Source organism: Sus scrofa, chromosome 6 (assembly GCF_054392235.1).
Source record: "Sus scrofa isolate SSC_HxYL_T2T_F1_AM1 chromosome 6, Sscrofa_HxYL_maternal_Yorkshire_Landrace_v2.0, whole genome shotgun sequence".
In the NCBI taxonomy this organism is placed as follows: Eukaryota; Metazoa; Chordata; class Mammalia; order Artiodactyla; family Suidae; genus Sus; species Sus scrofa.
Genome location: NC_139388.1, coordinates 60407405 through 60431319, shown reverse-complemented (window position 1 = coordinate 60431319; position 23915 = coordinate 60407405). Strand labels below are relative to the sequence as shown.

The 23915-nt window shown below is 47.4% G+C and overlaps 2 protein-coding genes across 11 annotated transcripts in view; both read right to left on the bottom strand.

Moving 5' to 3' along the window:
• LOC100626048 (zinc finger protein 350) overlaps positions 1-5845 on the bottom strand; it is a 43147-nt gene extending 37302 nt beyond the window's left edge. For both annotated transcript variants that reach the window (XM_013998724.3, XM_021097264.2), the window contains exon 1: positions 5679-5845. The gene's annotated coding sequence lies outside the window, so the exon portion shown is untranslated. The remainder of the gene's footprint in view (positions 1-5678) is intronic.
• Positions 5846-10259: 4414 nt separating this feature from the next.
• On the bottom strand, positions 10260-22651 carry LOC146402432 (zinc finger protein 350-like). Of its 9 annotated transcripts, none has more exons than XM_084961589.1 (7): positions 22619-22651; positions 18146-19504; positions 17759-17978; positions 16869-17063; positions 15958-16084; positions 15592-15684; positions 10260-11883 (listed from the first exon to the last, which is right to left on the bottom strand). In XM_084961589.1, exons 4-7 carry the CDS (start codon positions 16881-16883, stop codon positions 10547-10549), a joined length of 1572 nt encoding a protein of 523 aa, XP_084817715.1. In that variant the 5' UTR covers positions 16884-17063; positions 17759-17978; positions 18146-19504; positions 22619-22651; the 3' UTR covers positions 10260-10546. The 9 variants fall into 9 exon arrangements, with proteins under 9 accessions (XP_084817715.1, XP_084817713.1, XP_084817712.1 ...); XM_084961587.1 differs by having other exon boundaries at positions 17759-18194; positions 18369-19504; XM_084961586.1 differs by having other exon boundaries at positions 17759-18009; positions 18424-19504.
• Between the last annotated feature and the right edge of the window lie 1264 nt (positions 22652-23915).

Sequence of the window (23915 nt, the reverse complement as noted above, 5' to 3'; positions counted from 1 at the left end):
ACATCCTAATCCCCAGAACCTGTGAATATGCCACATCGCATGGCAAAGGGGCATTGAGGTTGCTCATGAAATTACAGTTGCTAATCAGATGACCAAAAAATAAGAGGGACTTCCTGGATTGTTCAGGTGGCCCAGGGTAACCAAGGGTCCTTAGATGGGAAAAAACAGAAGAGACCAGAGAGATGTGATGTGACAAGAACTCCACACACCACTGGTGGCTTTGGAGATGGAGAAGGGAACCAGGAGCCAAGGAAGGAGGGAGGCCTCTAGAAGCTGGAAAATCGAGTTCCCGTGTGGCTCGGCAGGTTAAGAACCCTGGCCTTGCTCTGTGGGTTAAGGATGTGGGGTTGCCACAAGCTGAGGCATGGGTCACGGACTTGGCTAGGATCTGGTGTTGCTGTGGCATGGGCTGGCAACTTCAGCTCCAATCTGACCCCTAGCCTGGGAACCTCAATGTGCTACAGGGGCAACCCTAAAAACAAACAAATAGAAGCTGGAAAAGACAAAGAAACAGATTCTCCCACTAGATCCCCAGGAAAGAACGCACTGCTTCTGAGACCCTGACTGTAGTCCCATAAGATCCATGCTGAATTTATAACCTTCTAGAACTGTCAGATAATAGACTGGTGTTGTTTAAGCCTCTAAGTTTAATTTATCACAGAACCAATAGAAAACCAATACGTGTGCCCTTTTGCGCAAAATCTCTATACTTGAAAGTTTCTTTTTGTTTAGACACCACAACATCTAGATCTCGAGGCAGTGCAAACGTTATGAAGATTAACATGCTAAGCAAATCATCCGCATTTTCTTCCTCAACCCTCACCCCCAACCTAGAAACAGCAAATCACTCGATTCATGTTTAAACAAAGGAAGTCAAGGAGTTCCCGCTGTGGTGCAGCAGGTTAAGAATCTGACTACTATCCGTGAGGATACGGGTGGAGCCCTGGCCTTGCTCAGTGGGTGAAGGATCCGGCGTTGCCACAAGCTGCCACGTAGGTCACAGATGTGGCTCAGATCCTGGAGCTGGTGTGGCTGTGCCTAAGCCGGCAGCTGCGGCTCTGAAGGAACTTCCATATGTCACTGGAAAAAAAAAAAAGAAAAGAAAAAAAAAGAAAGAAAAGAAAAAAGAAAAACAAAAAACAAAGGAAGCCATGGCTTAACACCTAGAAATAAAGTATCTTGTCCAGAGTAGCACACTTCCTAAGAAGCAGTGCTGGAATTCAAACCCAGATTTGTTTTCTCTCCAAAGCTCATCACGTTAACACAGTTGTACTTTCTTAACCAGACAACCTCTAAAAGTTTAGTTCTCTGTAGAATTGTCTGAAATGACAGTTTACTACCCATAATATCACGTCAGAAGGTAGCATATAACCGTAGTGCAAAACCTGGACTTCTGCAACAGCTCTTAGGACACTCAAGCCCAGACATAAACCCACACACAACCAGCAACTAATTGATGAGAAAAGAGGCAAGAAGACAGTCTCTTCAGTATGTGGTGCTGGGAAAACCGGACAACTATATGTAAAAGAATGAAATCATGGCATTCCCATTGTGGCTCAGTGGTTAACGAATCCAACTAGGAACCATGAGGTTTCGGGTTCAATCCCTGCCCTTGCTCAGAGGGTTAAGGATCTGGCGTTGCCATGAGCTGTGGTATAGGCTGCAGACGAGGCTTGGATCCAGCATTGCTGTGGCTGTGGTGTAGGCCAGAGGCTACAGCTGTGATTCGACCCCTAGCCTGGGAACCTCCATATGCCATGGAGGTGGCCCTAGAAAAGGCAAAAAGACAAAAAAAAAAAAAAAAAAGAATGAAATGAGAACACTCTTGGAGTTCCCATTGTGGTGCAGTGGTTAACAAATCCGACTAGGAACCATGAGGTTGCAGGTTTGATACCTGGCATTTCTCAGTGGGTTAAGGATCTGACATTGCCATGAGCTGTGGTGTAGGTCGAAGACGCAGCTTGGATCCCGAGTTGCTGTGGCTCTGGTATAGGCCGGCAGCTACAGCTTCGATTAGACCCCTAGCCTGAGAACCCCCATGTGCTGCAGGAAGTGGCCCTATAAAAGGCAAAAAGACAAAAAACAAAACAAAACAAAAAAAACATTCTCTAACACCATACACAAAAATAAACTCAAAATGGATTAAAGACCTAAGCCTAAGGCTAGGGAGTTCCCATTGAGGCTCAGCAGGTGAAGAATCTGACTAGTATCCATGAGGATGTAGGTTCAATACCTGGCCTTGCTCAGTGAGTTAAGGATTTGGTGTTGCCACAAGCTGCTGCATAGGTCACAGATGCAGCTCAGATCCAGTGTCGCCATGGCTGTGGTGTAGGCCTGCAGCTGCAGCTCCAATATGACCTGTAGCTGGGAACTTCCATAGGTGTGGCCCTGAAAAAAATAAATAAATAAAATAAACATAAGCCTGATACTATAAAACTTTTAGAGGAAAACAGAGGCAGAACACGCTGACGTAAATCACAGGATGGTTTTTCTTTTCCTTTTTTTTTTTTGTTTTGTCTTTTCCAGGGCTGGGCCTGCAGCACATGGAGGTTCCCAGGCTAGGGGTCTAATCAGAGCTGTTGCCGCCAGCCTACACCACAGCCACAGCAACAAAGGATCCGAGTTGCATCTGCAACCTACACCACAGCTCACGGCAACACTGGATCCTTAACCCACTGAGTAAGGCCAGGGATTGAACCCACAACCTCATGGTTCCTAGTCGGATTCGTTAACCACTGAGCCATGACGGGAACTCCCACAGGATGGTTTTTGATCCGTTTCCTAGAATAATAAAAATAAAAACAAAAATAAACAAATGGGACCAAATTAAACTTACAAGTTTTTGCACAGCAAAGGAAATCATTTAAATTTTAAAAAAGGGGAAAGACAACCCACAGAATGGGAGAATATATTTACAAACAAAGCATCCAACAACACATTAATCTCCAAAATATAAAAACTCCTGCAGCTCCATATCAAAACAAAACAAAACAAAAAAATCACACACAACCCAATCCAAAAATGAGCAGGAGAGGGAGTTCCTGTGTCAGCGCAACAGAAACAAATCCCACTAGGAACCATGAAGTTGTGGGTTCGATCCCTGGCCTTGCTCAGTGGGTTAAGGATCTCTCATTGCCGTGACCTGTGGTGTAGGTAGCAGACACAGCCTAGATTCCAAGGTGCTGTGGCTGTGGTGTAGACCAGCAGCTGAAGCTCCAAATGGACCCCTAACCTGGGAATTTCCATACACCGAAGGTGCAGCCCTGAAAAGAAAAAGAGAGAGAGAAAAGGTATAAAACTATTTATAGGACTATCAAAGACTAGAAAACTATAGCTATAATGGAAAACAGTATGGAGATTCCTCAGAAAACTAAAACTAGAACTACCATTGGATCCAGCAATCCCACGCCTGGGTATCTATCCAGAGAAAACCACGATGCGCAAAGACACATGTACTCCCATGTTCACTGCAGCACTATTTACAATAGTCAAGACATGGAAACAACCTAAATGTCCATCGACAGAGGAGTGGATCAGAAAAATGTGGTACATATACACAATGGAATATTACTCAGCCATGAAAAGGAACAAAATACTGGCATTTTTAGCAACATGGATGGACCTAGAAACTATCATGAAGTCAGCCATACAATAAGACACCAACATCAAATGCCTTCACTGACATGTGGAATCTGAAAAAAGGACAGACTGAACTTCTTTGCAGAATAGATGCTGACTCACAGACATTGAAAAATGTACGGTCTCCAGAAGAGACAGTTTGGGGGGTGGGGGGATGTGCTTGGGTTATGGGATGGAAATCCTGTGAAATTGGATTGTGATGATCATTATACAACTACGGATGTGATAAATTCATTTGAATGATAAAAAAAAGTAAAAAAAATTTCATAAAAAAAATAAAGTGCTGCCTACATAGAAAAAAAAAACTCTAGGTATAAAACTAAGGACTGTTCACAGGGAAGAGGACCTGAATGCCACACCTTGGCCACCTCCAAATTTCGTGAATCCTTGTCCACGAGCCCTCAGGTCCCTCCTGTAAGGAGTGAGTAGAATTTCCTGCATCACCGGATCGCCAACCCACTTAGGGAGGCCAGGGGTCAAACCCCGCATCCTCAGGGATTCTAGTTTGATTTGTTTCCGCTGCTCCACGAAGGGAAGAACTCCAAGCCCAGAGTTTTTAAATATTGCCATGAGGAAGTTACGGACTTGAAGGAGCAACGTGGATTGGGATCAGCTAAATGAATCTATGGCCAAGTCTGTGCCCAAGAGTCTACATGTGAACCTCAACCTACCTACTCTCCAGGGACCCTGGGTCTCAAAAGCTCCAGCCTCGTGCCGCTCCACATACACTAGCCTCCTCCACCAAACAAATGCGCAAAATGAAAACCCAGACTGACTTCAAGTTAAATATGAGATCTGAACCAGAAACCCCTTCCCCCGGGCTTCTCCTCATCTGAGTCCTACAGGAAGTCGCACACCTGGACACCAAATGCACTCAAATCCACCTGCCAGTCCAGTTCTTCATCACTGAGCCCCACGAGCAGAAACTGTCACCAAACCAAACTGGGCTTGGCTCACCCACTGCCCAGAAAAGCCAATTGACTGACCCCTGGGTTGTTGTGAAGGAAAATCCAGCATTAACTGCGGGGCCCTGGGGAAAAGGGAGCTCATACTCAAAAGACCTGAAATCCCTGACGGTTCTCCCGGAAAGATTTTTAAAGGTAACATTTGTGGTGAGGGAGGCAGGGCGGACATGGCTTTCTCCCCATCGGTTGGGAGTGAGGTTTGGTGGGGAGGTAAACAGGGTGGTGGTTCAGGAAACTTCATCATTGACCCACCGGTTCCAATCTGTCTACGTGCCTGTGGTCAGTGAGGAGGTACCATACTCCACCCTGGCAGGTGTCTTAGTTTCTGCATAACAACGGAAAGACAGGCATCAGATTGTTCTGTACACCCGTGAGGAGGAACAAGGACTCGGGGAACTATTGTTTCTGGCCCGCTTTTCCTTTGTTTCCACGTTCCCTCACATCCTTAAATACTTTGCTCTTGGGAACTCGAGAAGGCTTAATAGATCAAAGACTTTTTCTACAAACGGAGGTAGGGGGTAGAAAAGAAATAAGGTCCTACTGTAGAGCCCAGGGAACTAGATTCAATATCCTGTAATAAACCATAATGGAAAAGAATACAAAAGAGAAGAGCTATATAACTGAGTCACTAGGCTGTACACCGGAAACGAACAGCTTTGTAAATCAGCTATACTTTAATGCAAAAAAAGAAAGAGAAATAGAGGACCAGGGGGCTTTTGCACCCAGGAGGGCCCTGCAGGGTCCTGCTGGGGTTCAATCCCCCCTTTTCTTTGATACTCCTCAATCCTGAGGGGAACAGGGGAAGGACGAGAAAAAGAATAAAGTTTTAGAGAGGTTAGTGATAAACTTGGCAGGCGAACTCGGTTTTAGGAGGGCTGGTTTCACTGACACACTGACACACTCACCAGACCGCTAGTGGTTTATCTCGTCATCCGCTTAATAACACTGACCGCCAAGGGGCCTATTACTAAAGCCAAGACCTCCCCAGTGACTGAACCCAAAGAAAGCCCCAGAAGGCCTCTCACTGGCCTCACAGGCCCCTCACTCTGGACACACGTGCAGACGCTGACCCACCTGATGCTGGGATTCTCAAGACTCCGGGCAGCTACCAAAGACTGAAATCGCTTCCAAAATGATTCCCATGCCAAATGATTTCCTGTGCTGTGGCGCCCAAGCCCCCTCTCTCCCTGTCGCTAGGGACGCTTCTGGTCCGGTGCGTCCTCCGACGGTTTCGGGGTGCTGGAGTTCGGGGCTCGCGCCCACCTCTATGACGTAACGTGACCACGCCCATCTCAGCGATCATGGCGGAAGCGGTACCTATGGAGGCTACGGCTCGGAACAGGAGTTGAAGTCACTTTTGGCCACCTCCTCGCCTTTCCCTCCTCATTGTTGATCAGCAGCACTTTGATGAATGATCTTTTAAAGGCTGGACCCTATCCAAGGCCGTGGCGGCGCAGGCCGGAGTCTGTTTCGTCTTTTGGACAAAACGGAGAGATGGCGGCGCCCGCGCGCAGTGATGAGAAAGCATCATGGAGGCGGCCATTTTACAGGAAGTACAGTTCCGTACGGCAGAGAGCAGCCCCAACCCCGCTGCCAAGAGCCAGTGTTAAGACGAGCCGTTGGCCCATCATCGAAGTTTGCAGGAGCCGACACAAGTTGTAAAAGCAGCGACCAGACAGTGTGAAAAAACGCTTGTGACTTTAAGTCCTGGTGAAATTTGGCAATGAAGTAGAGCGGGGACGGGGATGAGTACCGCAAGTCTCAACAGGTCTGTTGGTTACAGACCTATTGAGGGGTGGGGCGATGCTGAGACTCTGACTTTGTGAAGAGCAAGGGCCACAGGCCTGGGAATGTGGCTACCTCTCTAGGGAAAGGGGAGGAGTGAAGCTTCAAATATATGCAAATATTTCCTTAAAAAAATAAGGGGTATTTCAGAGTAATTAAGAGATGGGCCATGCTATTAGATTGGCATCATTCTCAAAATAAACACATTTAAGAAACATTAGCCGTCATTTGATGCATCCAAGGGGGTAGTAGAGGATATAATCTATAAGTCCTTTTTATTTTTTGTTTTGTTTTTGTACTTCCTTTCTAGAGGTCAATTTAGAATTATAATTTAAATTTTTCATTCTTGTTGGTCTAGATAGTCCAATGTTAAGAATCTTTGTCAAAAGCAAACTTTCTATATTAACCACAAAAAATTTTGGTGAAATTTTTTAAAACTAGGAATAACCTGAATGTTCAATCAGCAGATGAATAGTACGGTAATTTAAACACATCCTTTCAGCAGAGCAGTCTATAGCCGTCAAAAAGCCAATTAGGGAGTTCCTGTTGTGTGGCTCAGACCCTCACTAGTATCCATGAGAGTGCTGGTTCCATCCCTGGCCTCCCTTGGTGGGTTAGGATCCAGCGTTGCCAAGAGCTGTGGCGTAGGTCACAGACAGACTTGGATCTGGCATGGCTGTGGCTGTGGTGTAGGCTGGCAGCTGCAGCTCTGAATCAGCCCCTAGCCTGGGACCCTCCATATGCTGCCTGTGTGGCTCTAAAGAGGAAAAAAAAAATTTTTTTAATAAATTTCTCCTAGGCAGGAAGCATGTCATAGACAATCATAGAAATAGTCCTGAAATATTCTCTGATTTCAATTTTTTTTTTTTTTTTTTTTTTGTCTTTTTGCCTTTTCTTGGCCCGCTCCCATGGCATGTGGAGGTTCCCAGGCTAGGGGTCGAATCGGAGCTGTAGCCGCCAGCCTACGCCAGAGCCATAGCAACATGGGATCCGAGCCGCATCTGCGACCTACACCACAGCTCATGGCAACGCCGGATTCTTAACCCACTGAGCAAGGCCAGGGATCGAACCCGCAACCTCATGGTTCCTGGTCGGATTTGTTAACCACTGAGCCACAACGGGAAGTCCTGGTTTCAAATATTATGATGGGTGAGTCCCTCAGTACTTCCGTCTTGGCCCAGATTATATCCTGAAAAGCCCTTCCTTGAGGAGAGGGAAATCTCCTCCGTTCCTACCTAGAGATTACCCTAAATTTCTATCTATTCCTAGATTTTATTTCTCCTCATAGCTTTTATCATTTCCTGGACATTTTAGGATCTACTTACTCTTGTTTTCCTTCACTGGATTGTACGGACCACCATAAAAGCTGTTCCCCTGCCTGTTCACTGATGTTGCCTCGATGTGTGACTCAGTGACTTGCGCAGTGATGGTGCATTAAAATATTCCTGGAGGAGTACATCACCCACAGCCAGGATTTCAACTGAATTCTGGGTTGGCCATAGCATGGCAAATTCCCGTTTCCTTTCCTATGGATGGGACTCACTGTAGCTGGGATCTCACGTCCTCATGGGATCACGGGAAAGAAAAAGGGGTACAGGAGAGAGCGAAGACCCCACTTCGAGGCCAGTAGGAAGAAATGAATTCAACAGAAGTCACCTGTCTCAATGCAGCCGGTCACAGAGGAGCCGGGATCCTTAAACGGCAACTCTTCACAGATGTTAGGCCTGTGGACAAAATTCAGGTTTCATCTCCAAGACATTCCAGAAAGATCTCACCTCCTCCAGCTCTCCACCGTTCTCAAAGACTAAGGCTCTGGTTTTGCTTTGGCTTTATTTATGCTAGGCATCATTGTCCTTGTCTGCTTTGTCTCTTTATCATCAGTTAAAGCTCTCTGACACCAAACAGGTTGCACTGTCAATTCTGGGCTTTAGAATTGTCTTTCCCTCCAGTGGCTGAAGACACGCTGATGGGCCCATGCGTTTATTCATTCCCTCTCCAGTATATATGATAACGGTTTGGGTTTTTTCTTTTATCCACTGTGGGCTGGGAAATACAAAACCTTGGAAACCATCATTCTCCAGGATAACTTTCTGGTACAATGGAAATTCGGGTAGAGAATTCTCCCACTGTCTCATCATTTCGCTCATTGTCTGTGCTGCCCAATTCTGCAGCCACTGTTGAGCACTTGAAATCGGACTACTGCAACTGGGGAACTGACTTTTTCACTGGTGTTCAATGTTTTTAAATGTTAAAATTTCAGTAAAGTTGTTAAATGAAGGAATTTATAATCGCCTTATGGCGATAACAAATAGGCATTTTAAAAAGAACTTTTTGGAAGTTCCCATCATGGCTCAGTGGAAACGACTGACTAGTATCCACGAGGACGCAGGTTCAATCCCTGACCTCACTCAGTGGGTTAAGGATAGTGTTGCCATGAGCTGTGGTGTAGGTCAGAGATGCAGCTCAGATCCCACACGCTGTGGCGTAGACCAGCAGCTACAGCTCTGATTTGACCCCTAGCCTGGGAAGCTCCATTTGTCCCAGGTGCAGCCCTAAAAAAGACTATAAATTAATCAATCTTCTTAGAGCTCCCTTGTGGCGCAAAGGGCTAAGGATCTGGCACGGTCACTGCAGTGGCTCAGGTCGCTGCTGTGTCTCAGGTTTGAGCTCCCACACTGCCCAGACGCACTTCTTTGTGTTCTATCCTGCTTAAATACCATTATTAAGAGCCCTTCCCCAATCCCCCAAATAATATGCTCCTTCAACGATAAATTGTGGAGTTTCCCATTGTGGCTCAGTGGGTTAAGGACCCGACACTGTCTCTGTGAGGATGTAGGTTTGATCCCTGGCATCACTCAGTGGGTTAAGAATCTGGCATTGCCGCAAGCTGCAGCAGAGGTCGCAGGTATGGCTCAGATCTGGTGTTGCGGTGGTTGGAGCATAGGCCACAGCTGCAGCTCCAATTCGGCCCCTGGCCCAGGAACTTCCATATGCTGCAGGTGTAGCCAGAAAAAGAAAATAATAATAATAATAAAATTGTCATATTCCCTTGAACTAATTACTCCACATCCATTTCACTTAAATACTTACATGCTCTAATTAAATTAGCTTGAGTGTAGAGACACCAGCTACCTCAGTGGTCTCTCCAGGAGACCAGGAGCTTTCTCTGTTTGGACCACCACGATATCCTTAGCTTCTGGAACAGAACCAAGTACCAAGTATAGAAATGTTTTTTCTGTAAATAAACAAACTGACTGCTGTTTCCGAAGTTCCATATACAAACTTATGCAAGTTTAAGGAAGCAGCTCCATTTCCAATTAACCCTTCGCTTTGGCCTGGGGAAACTGATCTATACACCCTCACAGCCCACCAATCCAGTATCAGCTCTCTTGTGGTTTTTCACTCACAGCAACCTCCCACATACAAATCACATTGTTTAAAAACACCTTGTGCGTTCCCGCTGTGGCACAGCAGAAACGAATCCGACCAGGACCCATGAGAATGTGAGTCTGATCGCTAGCCTCACTCAGTGGGTTGGGGATCCAGCGTTGCCGTGAGCTGCGTGTCCACATCGCAGGCACGGCTTGGATCCCATGAGGCTGTGGCTGTGGCTGTGGCACAGGCCAGCAGCTGAAGTTCTGATCGGACCCCTAGCCTGGGAACGTCATATGCTGTGGGTGTGGACCTAAAAAAAAAAAAACACAAGAAAAAAAACTTCACCTTGGAGTTCTCTGGTGGCTTAGCAGGTTAAGGACTGTCACTGCTGTGGCTCTGGCTACTATCGTGGCACCAATCTGACCCTTGGCCCAGGAACTTCTGCATGCCATGGGTGTGTGTGTGGGGGGAAGCAGAAACAAAAAACAAACCAAAAAAACTCTTCACCTTTATTCCTCCACCTAGTTCAACTGGGGCATCCTCATTTATTTAATTTGACACAATACAGCAACTGATGTGTGTGGGTTCACAGCAGATTATGCTTCTGTAGCAATATGTGATCAACAGGTTTCAATCAATGCACATGTTTACTAGGATGAGTGTACAACACACGTTCCCCATCTCAGCATTTACACAATTTCTCTCAGTATATACTTTTCAGCCACACACGAGCTACAGGTTTGTGCTCGGTCCCTTTCCTCAGAGAATGTCTGAGTTTCTTCCTACTGGTTCTCTGTGACATAAAATAAAATATAATTGACCACTGAAGGCACAACCACATTCACCGCACTCACGAGATTTCTGTCCTGGGCAAAGCCTCTGTTATCCGCGGCAGGGGCGCATCTGGCCACAGGCTGTCCCACCAGGACCACATTCCGACTCGCCAGGAGCCCGCTGATGTGGACAGACGGCTGAGGGGCCAGGGGAGGCAGGCGCATTGTCACCGTATTGAGGCTTTTCTCCTGGAGGACCACGCTGCTCTGGGATGCCCTGTGACCCCCTGCGGGGCCATGTTCCACCTTGACCGAGTGAGTTTTCTGGTGCTTGTTGAGGACCGACTTCCCTCTGAATGACTTCCCGCAGTCGCTGCATCGATAGGGTTTCTCCCCCGTGTGGATTCTCTGGTGGATGACGAGCTGAGGCTTCTCGATGAAGGCTTTTCCGCAGTCACGGCATTCAAAGGGTTTCTCTCCTGTGTGAGTCCTCTGATGCTTGATGAGACCCGTCTTCTGGGAAAGCGTTTTTCCGCACTCGCCGCACACGAAGGGCGTCGTTCCCGTGTGAAATCGCTGGTGCGCCGTGAGGCACGTCTTCTGGCTGAAGCCTTTCCCACATTCGTTGCATATGTAGGGTTTCTCGCCGGTGTGAATCCGCTGATGGACCATGAGATTCCCCTTCTGGATGAAGCCCTTGCCACAGTCACTGCATACGAATGGTTTCTCCCCCGTGTGGGTTTTCTGATGTACGTTGAGCCCTGATTTCTTGAGAAAGGCCTTGCCACATTCCGTGCATTCATAAGGCTTCTCCCCTGTGTGGGTTCTCTGATGCTCAGTGAGCTTGAACTTCCTGAAGAAGGCTTTCCCACACAGATTGCACCGGTGGGGCTTCTCTCCTGTATGGAGATTCTGGTGATCGGTGAGCCAAGACTTCTTGATGAACGTTTTCCCGCACTGACCGCACACGTGAGATTTCTTGATTTTCTGAGTTTTCTGATGCTTGTTGAATGGGGGCTTAGTGCTGATGAGGTTTTGACTTTCTGGGAATTTCATCTCAGGGCGAAGTTGTTCACTGTGAGCATGGAGACAGGGTGTCCCATCTCCAGTTAGCTCAGCGGGTTTCTTTGTTTCACAGCTCCTGCTCTGGGGAGGGAGAGGTAAAGCTGACTTCATACTGTTTCCATGGATGTCAGATGTATCATGATTTGGCCTGAACAGAAAACTAGCTTTGCTCTGAGGAACAGAATTTTCCAGGGGGGTGTGTCTGTGCCACTGTTCTAGGATCTTCTCCCTGCTCTCGTGGTGGAAGTGCTCCAGCAGGTGATCATCAACTTTGCAGGTTTCTGGGAAGGAAAAGAAAAATGAATTCGTCCATCTTCCAGATTCGAAAGAAAGGTATTTAAAGATACACTTTGATGTGAGGTGTTTGTTCTAGTGAGGACACTATGGTTTGAGTGTAAATGAAACTCCAAGTTTAACGTTCTTTGTACGCTGGAAAAAATAGTCGTAATGAATAAACACAGATTTGGCTACTTTTTTTTTTTTTTTTTTGGCTATGCCCACAGCACGTGGAAGTTCCCGGACCAGGGATAGATCCTGCGCCACAGCAGTAACCAGAGTGAGGCCAGGGATAGAACCCGAATCCTCATGGATACTGGTACAGTTTGTAACCCATGGAGCCACAGTGGGATATCCTGGCTACTTTGTAAATACTGTAAAAAACAAGCAATTTCCAGAGTTCCCATTGTGGCTCAATAGGTTAAGGACCCAACACAGCCTGCATAAGGGTATGGATTCAATCCCTGGCCTCCCTCAGTGGGTTAAGGATCTGGCATTGCCATGGGCTGGCGTAAACAGAGATGCAGCTCGGATCTGGCGTTGCCGTGGCTGTGGTGTAGGCCTCAGCTGCAGCTCCAGTTTGACCCCTAGCCTGGGAAGTTCCATATGCCACAGGTGTGGCCATAAAAAGAACAAAAAACAAGCCATTTCGAGTGAGCAGCAGACCACGGGTTGGAAGGCCACCTCATCTAAATCGGCAAGGGACAGGCTCATTCATTCCACAAATCCTTACTGACACCCACTGTGTACTGGAAACTGTGTTGGTGTTGAGGACTCATAAATGTATTCCTCCCGTTGAGGGAGCCTACACTGTATTTGGGGAAAATCAGTTTAAAGGGCAGAGACAGACACAGGAAAACAGCTGCAGGTTAGAGAAACTGGCGGGAGGGAGCAATGGAGAGAAAGAGAGAAGGAGGAACTCAGGGCTCACTCTGGAGGAAGATGGGCCTCCCCGTGGATCCACTGATATGGCTGGATGAGGGGCATTAAGAAAATGACACAGCAGGAGTTCCCATCGTGGCTCAGTAGAAACAAATCTGACTAGTATCCATGAGGATGCAGGTTCGATCCCTGTCCTCACTCAGTGAGTTAAGGATCCAGCATTGCCATGAGCTGTGGTGTAGGTCAGAGACACAGCTCAGATCTGGCATTGCTGTGGCTGTGATGTGGGCTGGCAGCCGCAGCTCTGATTCGACCCCTAGCCTGGGAACCTCCCTAGGCCAGGGGCACAGGCCTAATTAAAAAGGCCAAAAAAAAAAAAATTTAAAAGGAAGAAAGAAAATGACACAGCAGAAAAAGAAAGAAAAAAATAGAAGAAAAGAAAGGGAAAAAAATAGAAAGAAAGCCACACAGCAGAGAACCCCAAGTACATCTAACTCACAACCTTCACCGCAGAGAGGTCCTCCCTTCCGTAAAAGAGGAACCACAGTCCCTACTGGTCCACGATGCAACTTAATTTCATCCCAGGACTTTCCACCCTCAAGACATGTTCTTTCTTTCAAAAATTTGATTAACTTTATGTCTCCTCCTCTGAGAGCAAAAGCTCTTGCTTTATTTGCTTTTCCAACTGCTGTTACCTTCCAGCTTCCATTAGACTATTAAAAGAAATAATTCAAAGAGGAATGATTCCAAGAAGCCATCATGGAGTTCCCTGGTAGCCTAGAGGTTAAGAATTCAGCGTTGTGGAGTTCCCGTCATGGCACAGTGGTTAACGAATCCGACTAGGAACCATGAGGTTGCGGGTTCGGTCCCTGCCCTTGCTCAGTGGGTTAACGATCCAGCGTTGCCATGAGCTGTGGTGTAGGTCGCTCTGGCGTAGGCCGGTGGCTACAGCTCTGATTAGCCCCCTAGCCTGGGAACCTCCATATGCCGCGGGAGCGGCCTTGGAAAAGGCAAAAAGACCCCCAAAAATTAATTAATTAATTAACTAATTAATTTAAAAAAAAAAGAATTCAGCGTTGTCAAGCTGTGCTCGGGTTTGATCCCTGACCCAGTAACTTCCCCATGCTGGGGGCACAGCCAAGGAAAAAAAAAAAGCAGGAATCACATATATGGAACATACTGGGAGATTCAGGAAGAAGATGGAACTCGCTGAACAAGGTGAAATGTCATGGAGATCACTGAAAGAATTTTATGTCATTGGACAGGCGAACGGGGGCTTAATGTTATCAGAATATGAGGGGGGGAGTTCCCGTCATGGTGCAGTGGTTAACGAATCCAACTAGGAACCATGAGCTTGCGGGTTCGGTCCCTGCCCTTGCTCAGTGGGTTAACGATCCGGCGTTGCCGTGAGCTGTGGTGTAGGTTGCAGACGCGGCTCGGATCCTGCGTTGCTGTGGCTCTGGCTTAGGCCGGGGGCTACAGCTCCGATTCGACCCCTAGCCTGGGAACTTCCATATGCCACGGGAGCGGCCTTGGAAAAGGCAAAAAGACAAAAAAAAAAAAAAAAAAAAAAAAGAATATGAGGGGGAAAATGAAAGCTTTCAGGAAGTGAACACAGCGGGAAGGTCTGCCGTGACCAAGAAGAAAGTTCTAAACTAGTAAATACACAGAGGAATGAGCTCAAAGCTGACAAGAGTTATGATCGGGTTGAGGCTGGAACTGAAAATAGAGGATTTAAAAAAACTTGTCTGGTTAAAAGTTCATGATGAAAAGGAGACCCCTGCAAAGGTGAGAGCCCTGCAGGTGGGGAGCAGTGAGGCTGTGCCGGGAGGGCCAGGATGGAGGCAGCAAGCACAGGAGTCAGGGAGAACCCCAACTTCTAGGCGTTTCCTGGGAGGGGAGATGACCCGAGGTCCCTAACGTTACCCGGTACACAGGACAGCTGCCCCGAGATGAGTGCCTTACAGAGAACCCAGGTCTGCGGGCTCCCGCTGGAGAGACGCCAATTTGGGAGTCGTCTCCAGGGAACAGGAGGAGCTCACGGCCCATCAGAATGAAGACACTTGGATGGTCAGGAGATCACGCAGAGAATGGAAAGCAAAGCCTTGGGAGAACCTCTGAGTGGGGACAAGGCCCAGTGAAGGGCAGCGTCCTTTGGGGCAGAGCATCCAAGAGGGGCGGCCGAGAGGGAGGAACCAGCATCACCCGATGGGCAGAAAGGAGCCGAAGCCAGAAGACAGCAGGGACTCAAAGTCTCCTCTTCGGAGAGAGGCCGTGGAGGGGGAATTTCACAGCGAGGGAGGCGGAAGGGCATAAAGAAGAAGGGTAAGGGAGTTCCCGAGGTGGCTTAGTGGTTAATGAACCCAACTAGGATCCATAAGGATGCGGGTTTGACCCCTGGCCCTGCTCAGTGGGTGAAGAATCCAGCGTTGCCGTGAGCTGGGGTGTACGTCGCAGACGAGGCTTGGATCCCACGTTGCTGTGGCTGTGGTGTAGGTCGGCGGCGGCTACAGCTCCGATTCAACCCCTAGCCTGGGAACCTCCATATGCAGCGGGTGCGGCCCCTAAAAAAAGAAGAAGGGGACGATGCAGGAATCCCATGGAAAAGGAAACTATGCCAACAAAACATCAGGAAGGGGGCAAATAAAAAAGAAACAGATCCCAGAAGAGGGAGCGCCTTCCCTGAGCAGGGACATATTTCTCTCTAAACTCCACAAAGAAAAAGAGGTCTGACTTTGGGGGAGGGGCCCGAAGGCCCTGCTCCCCAAGCCTCCAACCCTCTGACAACAGTGTGCTCCCCAGGGCCCGTCGCCTTGGTGTCTCTCACTCACCTGCTCGGGTGTGAGCGTGGATGTCAGCCTCCACCGGCCGTGGTTCTCCTCGATCCAGTCTGGAGAGCACATCTGCGCTGCGGGCTTGATAACCTGTTCGTGGGAAACGAGAGCGGAATGAAACCCACTGAACCGGGCGTGGGGTCTGTGAAGACCGCAGAATTCGACATCTGAGGACAAAACAATTTCACAACCTCCAATAAAGGCTTCCCTCTAGGGAGACGGGAGAAGATGCCCACTTCCCTTGGAACAGAGACAGAGAATCTACCCTGCAGAGCCTCACAGACACTCTGGAGCTTTCGGAAGCTGCGAAGAGAAAGGCCACAGACTGGGGACCCCCGAGGGACACAGGGGAGCCGGCCTCACCCACGGCCACCAGGTTGCGGTAGTTCTCCAGCATCACGTCCCGGAACAGGTCCTTCTGCGCGGGGGTCAGGAGCTGCCACTCCTCCCACGTGAAGTCCACGGCCACATCGTCAAAGGTCAGGGTTCCCTGGAATGACACTGGCGTTTAATGAAGTGATATCCTCTCGATGATGTGGAAGACACGTTCAAGGTTTTCTGCTCATTTCCGCTTTATAGGCTGCATCCGAGTTATCTAGCAGGGTTTTTATATTAATGTATCGTTAGGAGTTCCCTGGTAGCTCAGTGTGTTAAGGACCTAGTGTGGTCACTATAGGGGTTCAGGTTCAATCCCTGGTCCTGGAACTTCTGTGTGCCACAGTTGTGGCCAAAAAAGAAAAAAAAATCATTCGAGAAGCAAATGTTTAAAAAGATATTCTCTAATTGTATAGGTAGCCACCTAATATCCATTTATCAATTAGAAGTTCCTATAACGTACAGAAGTTACGTCTGCTTGTTAACCTAGAAAAACCACATTCACATACACACAATTATATAAGATAGACAAGAGGTATATGTAGTCATACTTTACAAAGTAATGAAAGTAAACTTTAATTTTTTTTTTCTTTTTTTCTCTTTTTAGGGCTGCACCTGCAGTATATGGAAGTTCCCAAGTTAGGAATCAAATCAGAGCTGCGGCTGCTGGCCTACACCACAGCCACAGCAACCAAGCCAAGTCTGCAACCTACACTGCATCTCGTGGCAATGCTGGACCCTTAACCCACTGAGCAACCCCAGGGATTGAACCCACAACCTCTCGGACACATGTTGGGTTCTTAACCCACTGACCACAATGGGAACTCCAGAGTGATTTTTACAGGCTTGAACTGATTCATTAGGGAAGAAAGGAGAGAATAAAATAAACCCAAAGTCACCTGGGCCTGGATCATCTTCTTCTGTCTCTGGAAAGAGCTGGCAACAGGGAGGCTCTGTCCTCGGGTCCTCGGGATCTGCTCTAAGTTCCTCTTCCGAAATCCGTCTTCAGTCAAGCATGTCCCCAGAAATGCTGACCCCAAAGCCTCTAACTCCTCCCTCCTGCAAAGGATCCTGCTGCTCCCACGACTCAGGACCTGGGGGTGAGGAGAAAAGCTAAGCCGAAGGCACATTATCTCCGGGGCCAGACGCCACTGCGCCCCCAGGGGGCCCCCTTCCTCCGATGCCCACCCACTGCTCAGGGCCCTGTGCTTGTGGCCCCACAAGATCCTCCCGCTGGCCAAGAAAGCCTAGGGTTCTGACTGGGGGGGGGGGGTGTCCTTCCTTCCGGGAGGGGGAGGGGGTGACAGGCCAAGGAGAGGAGGGAGCTGAGGTCCATCCCGCAGCCTCAGCGGCAGGAGACACTCAAGCAGCTCAGCTGCACAGACGGGACCCTCTGGGAGGAGAGGAGCTGGGCTGTTTCTCCGAAACCACCTCTCGTAACCTTTCTGTTCACCCCTGAGCATTGGCCCTGCAGCCTGAAAACCAAGCACCGGGCAAAGCAGAAGTGTTCTCGATGTGCAATACAGGTAATACCTTAGGAGGTTTTAAATACATAAAAAATTAAAGTAAATAAAATAGTATATAAATCAGAAGGTGGTAAATGAAGTTGAGATGCTCTAAGGCCTCAATATTGTCAGAGAAAAGTTAAAAGTATAATTAACATAAGAATTTAATGAAGTTACAGGTGATATGCAACCTCTAACATCATGACAAAAACTAATAATTTTTTCTCAAAGTACATAATTTGCAGTACTACCAGATGAGGGAAATGTAATGATAAGAAACTCACTCAAAAGAAGATACAATTCTTGGAGTTCCCGTCGTGGCTCCGTGGTTAACGAATCCAACTAGGAACCGTAAGGTTGAAGGTCTGATCCCTGGCCTTGCTCAGTGGGTTGAGGATCCACCATTGCAGTGAGCTGTGGTGTAGGCTGCAGATGAGGCTCGGATCCCGCGTTGCTGTGGCTGTGGCGTAGGCCGGCGGCTGCAGCTCCAATTAGACCCCTAGCCTGGGAACCTCCATATGCTGCGGGAGCGGCCCTAGAGAAAGGCAAAAAAAAGACAAAAAAAAAAAAAAAAAAAAAAAAAAAGAAGATACAATTTTAGAATTTCCTTGTGGCGCAGTGGGTTAAGGATCTGGTGTGGTCACTACTGTGGCTTGGGTTCCATCCCAGGCCTGGGAACTTCTGAATGCCTCAGATGAGGCCAAACAAAAAAAGAGGGAGCTCCCAATGTGGCACAGTGAAAACAAACCTGAATAGTATCCATGAGGATGCAGGTTCCATCCCTGGCCTCACTCAGTGGATTAAGGATCCTGAGCGAGGCCAGGGATCGAACCTGTGTCCCCATGGATGCCAGTCAGATTCGTTTCCACTGAGCCGCAATGGGAACTCCCTGACACTAATTTACATATGTGTGTTTGGTGTTTCCGTCTTGGCTCAGTGGTTAACAAACCTGACTAGTATCCATGAGGTTGCGGGTTCAATCCCTGGCCCCGCTCCGTGGATTAAGGATCAGCATTGCCATGAGCTGTGGTATAGGTCGCAGATGTGGCTCGGATCCCCCGTTGCTGTGGCTGTGGTGTATGCTGGCAGCTCAGCTCCAATTCGAACCCTAGCCTGGGAACCTCCATAAGCCAGGGTGTGATTCCAAAAAGACAAAAGACAAAAATAAGTAAATAAGTGATTTTTTTTTTTTAACTCAGAACAGCCAGAAGGAAGAGATGCATAGGGCAGGGTATGTGTGAAAGCTCGAGACGTTTCCGTGTCCTCTACAAGGGCGCCACTCTCCCTGCATCTCCACGTGTTCACTAACCCAGAAGCAATGTCACGCTGAAGCATACATCAAAGAAATACATCCCTTCAAAAATACGGGCCTATCAGAGTTCCCATCGTGGCTCAGTGGTTAACAAATCCAACTAGGAACCATGAGGTTTCGGGTTTGATCCCTGGCCTCGCTCAGTGGGTTAAGGATCTGGAGTTGCCGTGAGCTGTGGTGTAGGTCACAGATGTGGCTTGGATCCCAAGTTGCTGTGGCCCTGGTGTAGGCCAGCAGTTATAGCTCCGATTCGACCCCTAGCCTCGAAACCTCCATGTGCCACAGGTGCGGCCCTAGAAAATACAAAAAGACCAAAAAAAAAAAAAAAAAAAAAAGGGCCTATTTGAACCAGAGGACGTGGTCAGGAATCTCCACAGCAGCATTATTCACAATAAACCAAAATGCAAACATTTCAATAGTAGTAGAAAACCCACATATTTGAACAATGGAAGGCTATGGAAAAACTACCATCTTTGTTCAGCTTGCAAGCTGAGAATGCTTTTTCCATTTTTAAAGGATTATAAAACAAAAATAAAGGAGTTCCCATCATGGCTTAGTGATTAACAAACCCGACTAGCATCCATGAGGACAACGGTTCGATCCCTGGTCTCACTCATTGGGTGAAGGATCCTAGTTGCTGTGAACTGTGGTGTAAGCCGGTGGCTACAGCTCCAATTCCACTCCCAGTCTGGGAAGCTCCATATGCTCGGGTGCAGCCCTAAAATCACAAATAAGACCAAAAAAAAAAAAAAAAGCATATGTGAGAGAACGTCTGTGGTTTGCAAATCCTAAAATATTGACAGTGTGGATGTTTACATAACACATTCACCCAACCATTGTCACAGAGGGGAAAAAGAAAAGAAACCTATCTGCAAAAAAGATGAATGATTTTTGCAAATATTGAGCCTAACAGAAAAGAATGCAGGTGCATAATTACACTGATATACCGCTGAAAACAGGCAAAACCAAAACTATAACAATTAGGGATGATTAACTATAACACCACCAAGGAAAGCCTGAAAGTGCTTGCACGCAGACAGGATGTTATCTGCCTTTAGGTGTGAGGAAGTAATATAACTGGCAAGAGGCTCACAGAACCCCACTGGGGTGCTGGCAGTGTTCTGTTTCTTGGCCTAGGTAATATCTACATATATGCGTATGTTTCTGTTACACCCACTAACTTGTAGATCTTCCACTAACAAAGAAATGGAAGAGCTTAAAAACACTAAAAGCCTGTTATCTGAAAAGACCAACAATATAGATATATTTGGAGTCAAAAGAGAAAGTGCAAATAAAGAATATAAGGAACTAATAGGAGCTATAACTCAGATAAAAATTCAGATTTTGTGGGGGGGGGAGGAGTTCCCTGGTGGTCTAGAGGGTAGGATTCAGCGCTTTCACTGCTGTGGCCTGGGCTCAATCCCTGGTCTGGGAATTGAGACCCCACATCAAACCGCTGCACACCTTGGCCATAAATGAATGAATGAATGAATGAAATCAATATCACTTGTCCAGAAACAGAAAACGACCATGAAAATAAATACAGTAAAAATGAGGGAGCTCTTGCTGTGGTGCGGCAGGTTAAAGATCGGTGTTGTCTCTGTGGTGGCACAGGTTCGATGCCTGGCCCGGAAATCCCCACATGGCTGTGGGTGTGGTAAAAAGAAAAAAAATAGATACAACGAAAATGAAGTGTATTATTTTTAAAAAATATAGATTTGTTTGGTCTGAAAGAATACTACGAACATCTTCATATCATTAAATTTGAAATCTTAGATTTGCCCCCCCCCAGACATGTCAATGCCGGACAACAGAGCAGGTGAATTTATGAGTAGGCAACAAGACAAAGATGACCACTGTCGACCCACTTTTCAACTTTGTACTGCAGAGCTGAGCCAATGCACTGAAATGAGAATGGGTTACAAACACTAGAAAGGAGGACAGGAGTTCCTGTGGTGGCTCAGTGGTTAATGACTCCAACTAGGAACCATGAGGTTGCGGGTTCAATCCCTGGTCTTGCTCAGTGGATTAAGGATCCGGCACTGCCATGAGCTGTGGTGTAGGTCGCAGACGCGGCTCAGATCCCGTGTGGCTGTGGCTGTGGCAGAGGCCGGTGGCTACAGCTCTGATTAGACCCCTAGCCTGGGAACCCCCTTGTGCCATGGGAGCAGCCCTAGAAAAGGCAAAAAGACAAAAAAAAAAAAAAGTAGGACACCGAAAATTTGTTATTTTCGTTAACATCATTATCAACATGGAAAAAAGGAATTACTTCCTCAAAAAAGAAAAGGCTCTGTCAGAAAGTGCAAAATAGATTTTTACACATATAGAGCTGGCTAGAAATGTCCCACATACCTAATCCCATTTCTTTTTTTTTTGTTGTTGTTGTTGACATTTTGCCTTTTCTAGGGCCGCTCCCATGGCATATGGAGGTTCCCAGGCTAGGGGCTGAATCGGAGCTGTAGCCACCGGCCTACGCCAGAGCCACAGCAACACGGGATTCCAGCCGCATCTGCCACCTACACCACAGCTCATGGCAACACCGGATCCCTAACCCACTGAGCAAGGCCAGGGATCGAACCCACAACCTCATGGTTCCTAGTCGGATTTGTTAACCACTGCACCACGACAGGAACTCCCTAAGCTCATTTCTTAGGACTAATTCAGTCACCAGCAGTGGGAACTTCAGCCACACGACTAAGAGCAACCAGGACCTACTAATAAACTCGAATATAGGTCACCTTGCTGGAGGGATAGATAATGAGCAAAGTGTTCCTTATGTCAGGGGAGTTAAGCGACAGCGCCCGACGCTGTACATTAGGAGGTGAGGGCAGGCCCTGGCACACATATTCTCCAAGGAGAACAGACAGGGGCTTTTGAATCTGCAAGCCAAAATGTCTGTTGTGACTACACTCTGCCTTTGCTCTATGATACGAAACAGCTGGGCACTGCTGGTTTAGTCCTTGGTCTGTAGTCAACTAAGAACCAGGACAAACAACGAGGTCCTACTGTAGGGCACAGGGACCTATATTCAATAGCCTGTGATAAACCATAATTGAAAAGAATATGAAAATCAATGTATATGTGTATAGTTGAATCACTTTACTGTACAGCAGGAATTAATGTAATATTGCAAATCAACTATACTTCAATAAAATTATTTTTTTTAAAACACACACACAGAGAAGAAAAAAAAAAAAAAAAACACTAAAAACCAAATGGTTTTGAACTACTGCCCTGGCCTGTACTGCCTTCAGTCCCAGCAGCCGAAGCTGAAACCTCAAAACCCCAGCCAGGGGTCCTACTTGTCCAAAGCTTTGGCCCTGACAAACCTCTCGGTACCGCAGACACTGACACACTTCCTCATTAATCAGAAATCTGGGTCACACACTCTCACGTGATGACCCCGGCTCAATACCATTAAGCCCCAAATCAATCCCCAACCTGAACCAGACACTACGATGAACGTCACCGCCACCTGACGCCCTGCAAGCGGAGTGATCTGCAGACGCCCATACGCTGACACCTGTGAAAAGGCCACTGATCTCTTCAGAATCTCAATTGTACTGACGCCCAGGACACCCCCAAACCCAACCACAGACAAAACCCGCGTCTGGTTCCCCTCAAATCAGGTTCGCACCTGGTTCCCTTTAAATACATACATTCACCTCAGTATTTCTAACCTCCCCTTCTGCCCCCCAAATCCCGTTAAGTCCAGACTCCACCAAGTCCACTCGTCACCCTGGGCGAAACAAAACCACACTGGTGATTTAGAAAAAAGAAGAAGAAGAAGAAAGAAAGAAAAAGAAAATCCCAGGGACAAAACCACACAAACCTGATTTTTCCCAGACCGACCAGAAGCCTAAACGTCGTACTTCCGTGAACTGCTACGACTGGTCCTGCTCCGTCTACGGCAGCCGAAAGGGAATGCAGAGTTTGAAGAAACGTGGACAACCGGATTTCCGGTCAATATGTCCGCGCCCACCTCGCCGAGGCCCAAGGGGGCGGCCATATTGGGTTACCTGACATACAAGAAGCCAGGGGGCGGGTTTGGGAGCCAGAAGCCAGAAGTGGACGGAAAGGTGAGAAGCCGCTGAGATGCTCTCATTTCCTCGCAATTCTACTGTTGCAGAAAATAGGTAAATTTTCAGTCTCAAGCTTCGCGAGGCTAACATGGTGCAGGCTACATGACTTTCAGCCGGCTAGGCGAAGAAGTAATACGGCCGCATCATCTATGATCCGCCCTGTATTTAAAAAAAAAAAAAAAAAAGATCCGCCCTGTATCTTTTAAAAAAAAAGTTCCGACCGGAGTAGTTCGGTTGTCTCTATGGCAACGAAGGACGCACTCCTAAAAATGGGAGAGAGAATACATTCGGTAAAGAGACGCCCCTGAAAGCTTCTGGCAGGAAAATAGTTTGCAGGAAGTTGTTTTTAATAACAGAAAAAGATTCCCAGAAACTGGTACAATATGGGGCTGGCCACTAAGAAGAGAAAAGAGGGGAGTTCCCCTTGTGGCTCAGTGGTTAACGAATCCAACAAGGAACCATGAGGTTGGGGGTTCGATCCCTGGCCTTGCTCAGTGGGTTAAGGATCAGGCGGTTCCCTGAGCTGTGGTGTAGGTCAGCTCGGATCCTCCGTTGCTGTGGCTGGGGTGTAGGCCTGCTGCTACAGCTCCCATTAGACCCCTAGCTGGGAACCTCCATATGCCACAGGTGCAGCCCTAGAAAAGACAAGGGAAAAAAAAAAAAAAAGATTGAGAGAGAAGGGAAAAGAGCTGCTGGGGCTAGCCAGCCTCAGTTGTGATTGGGACTGGCAACTCAGGAAAAGGCCCCCAGAAGTGGTGCCAGTACAGGTCTGGAGTCAATGGGAAAAACACAGCCCAAATCCATCTCATCATAACGTCTCATAACCTGCAAGTGGTGATGGGCATTAATCTAAGATTGGGGCAAAGAATGTCAAAATTAGGTGTGGGACATTGCAAAAAACTCCAAACCCGGGGCTGTGGGATGGAAATCCTATAAAATTGGATTGTCATGATCATTGTACAATTATAAATGAATGTAATAAATTCATTGAGTAATAAAAAAATTAAATTTTTAGAAAAAGCAAAAAAAAAAAAAACAACTCCAGCC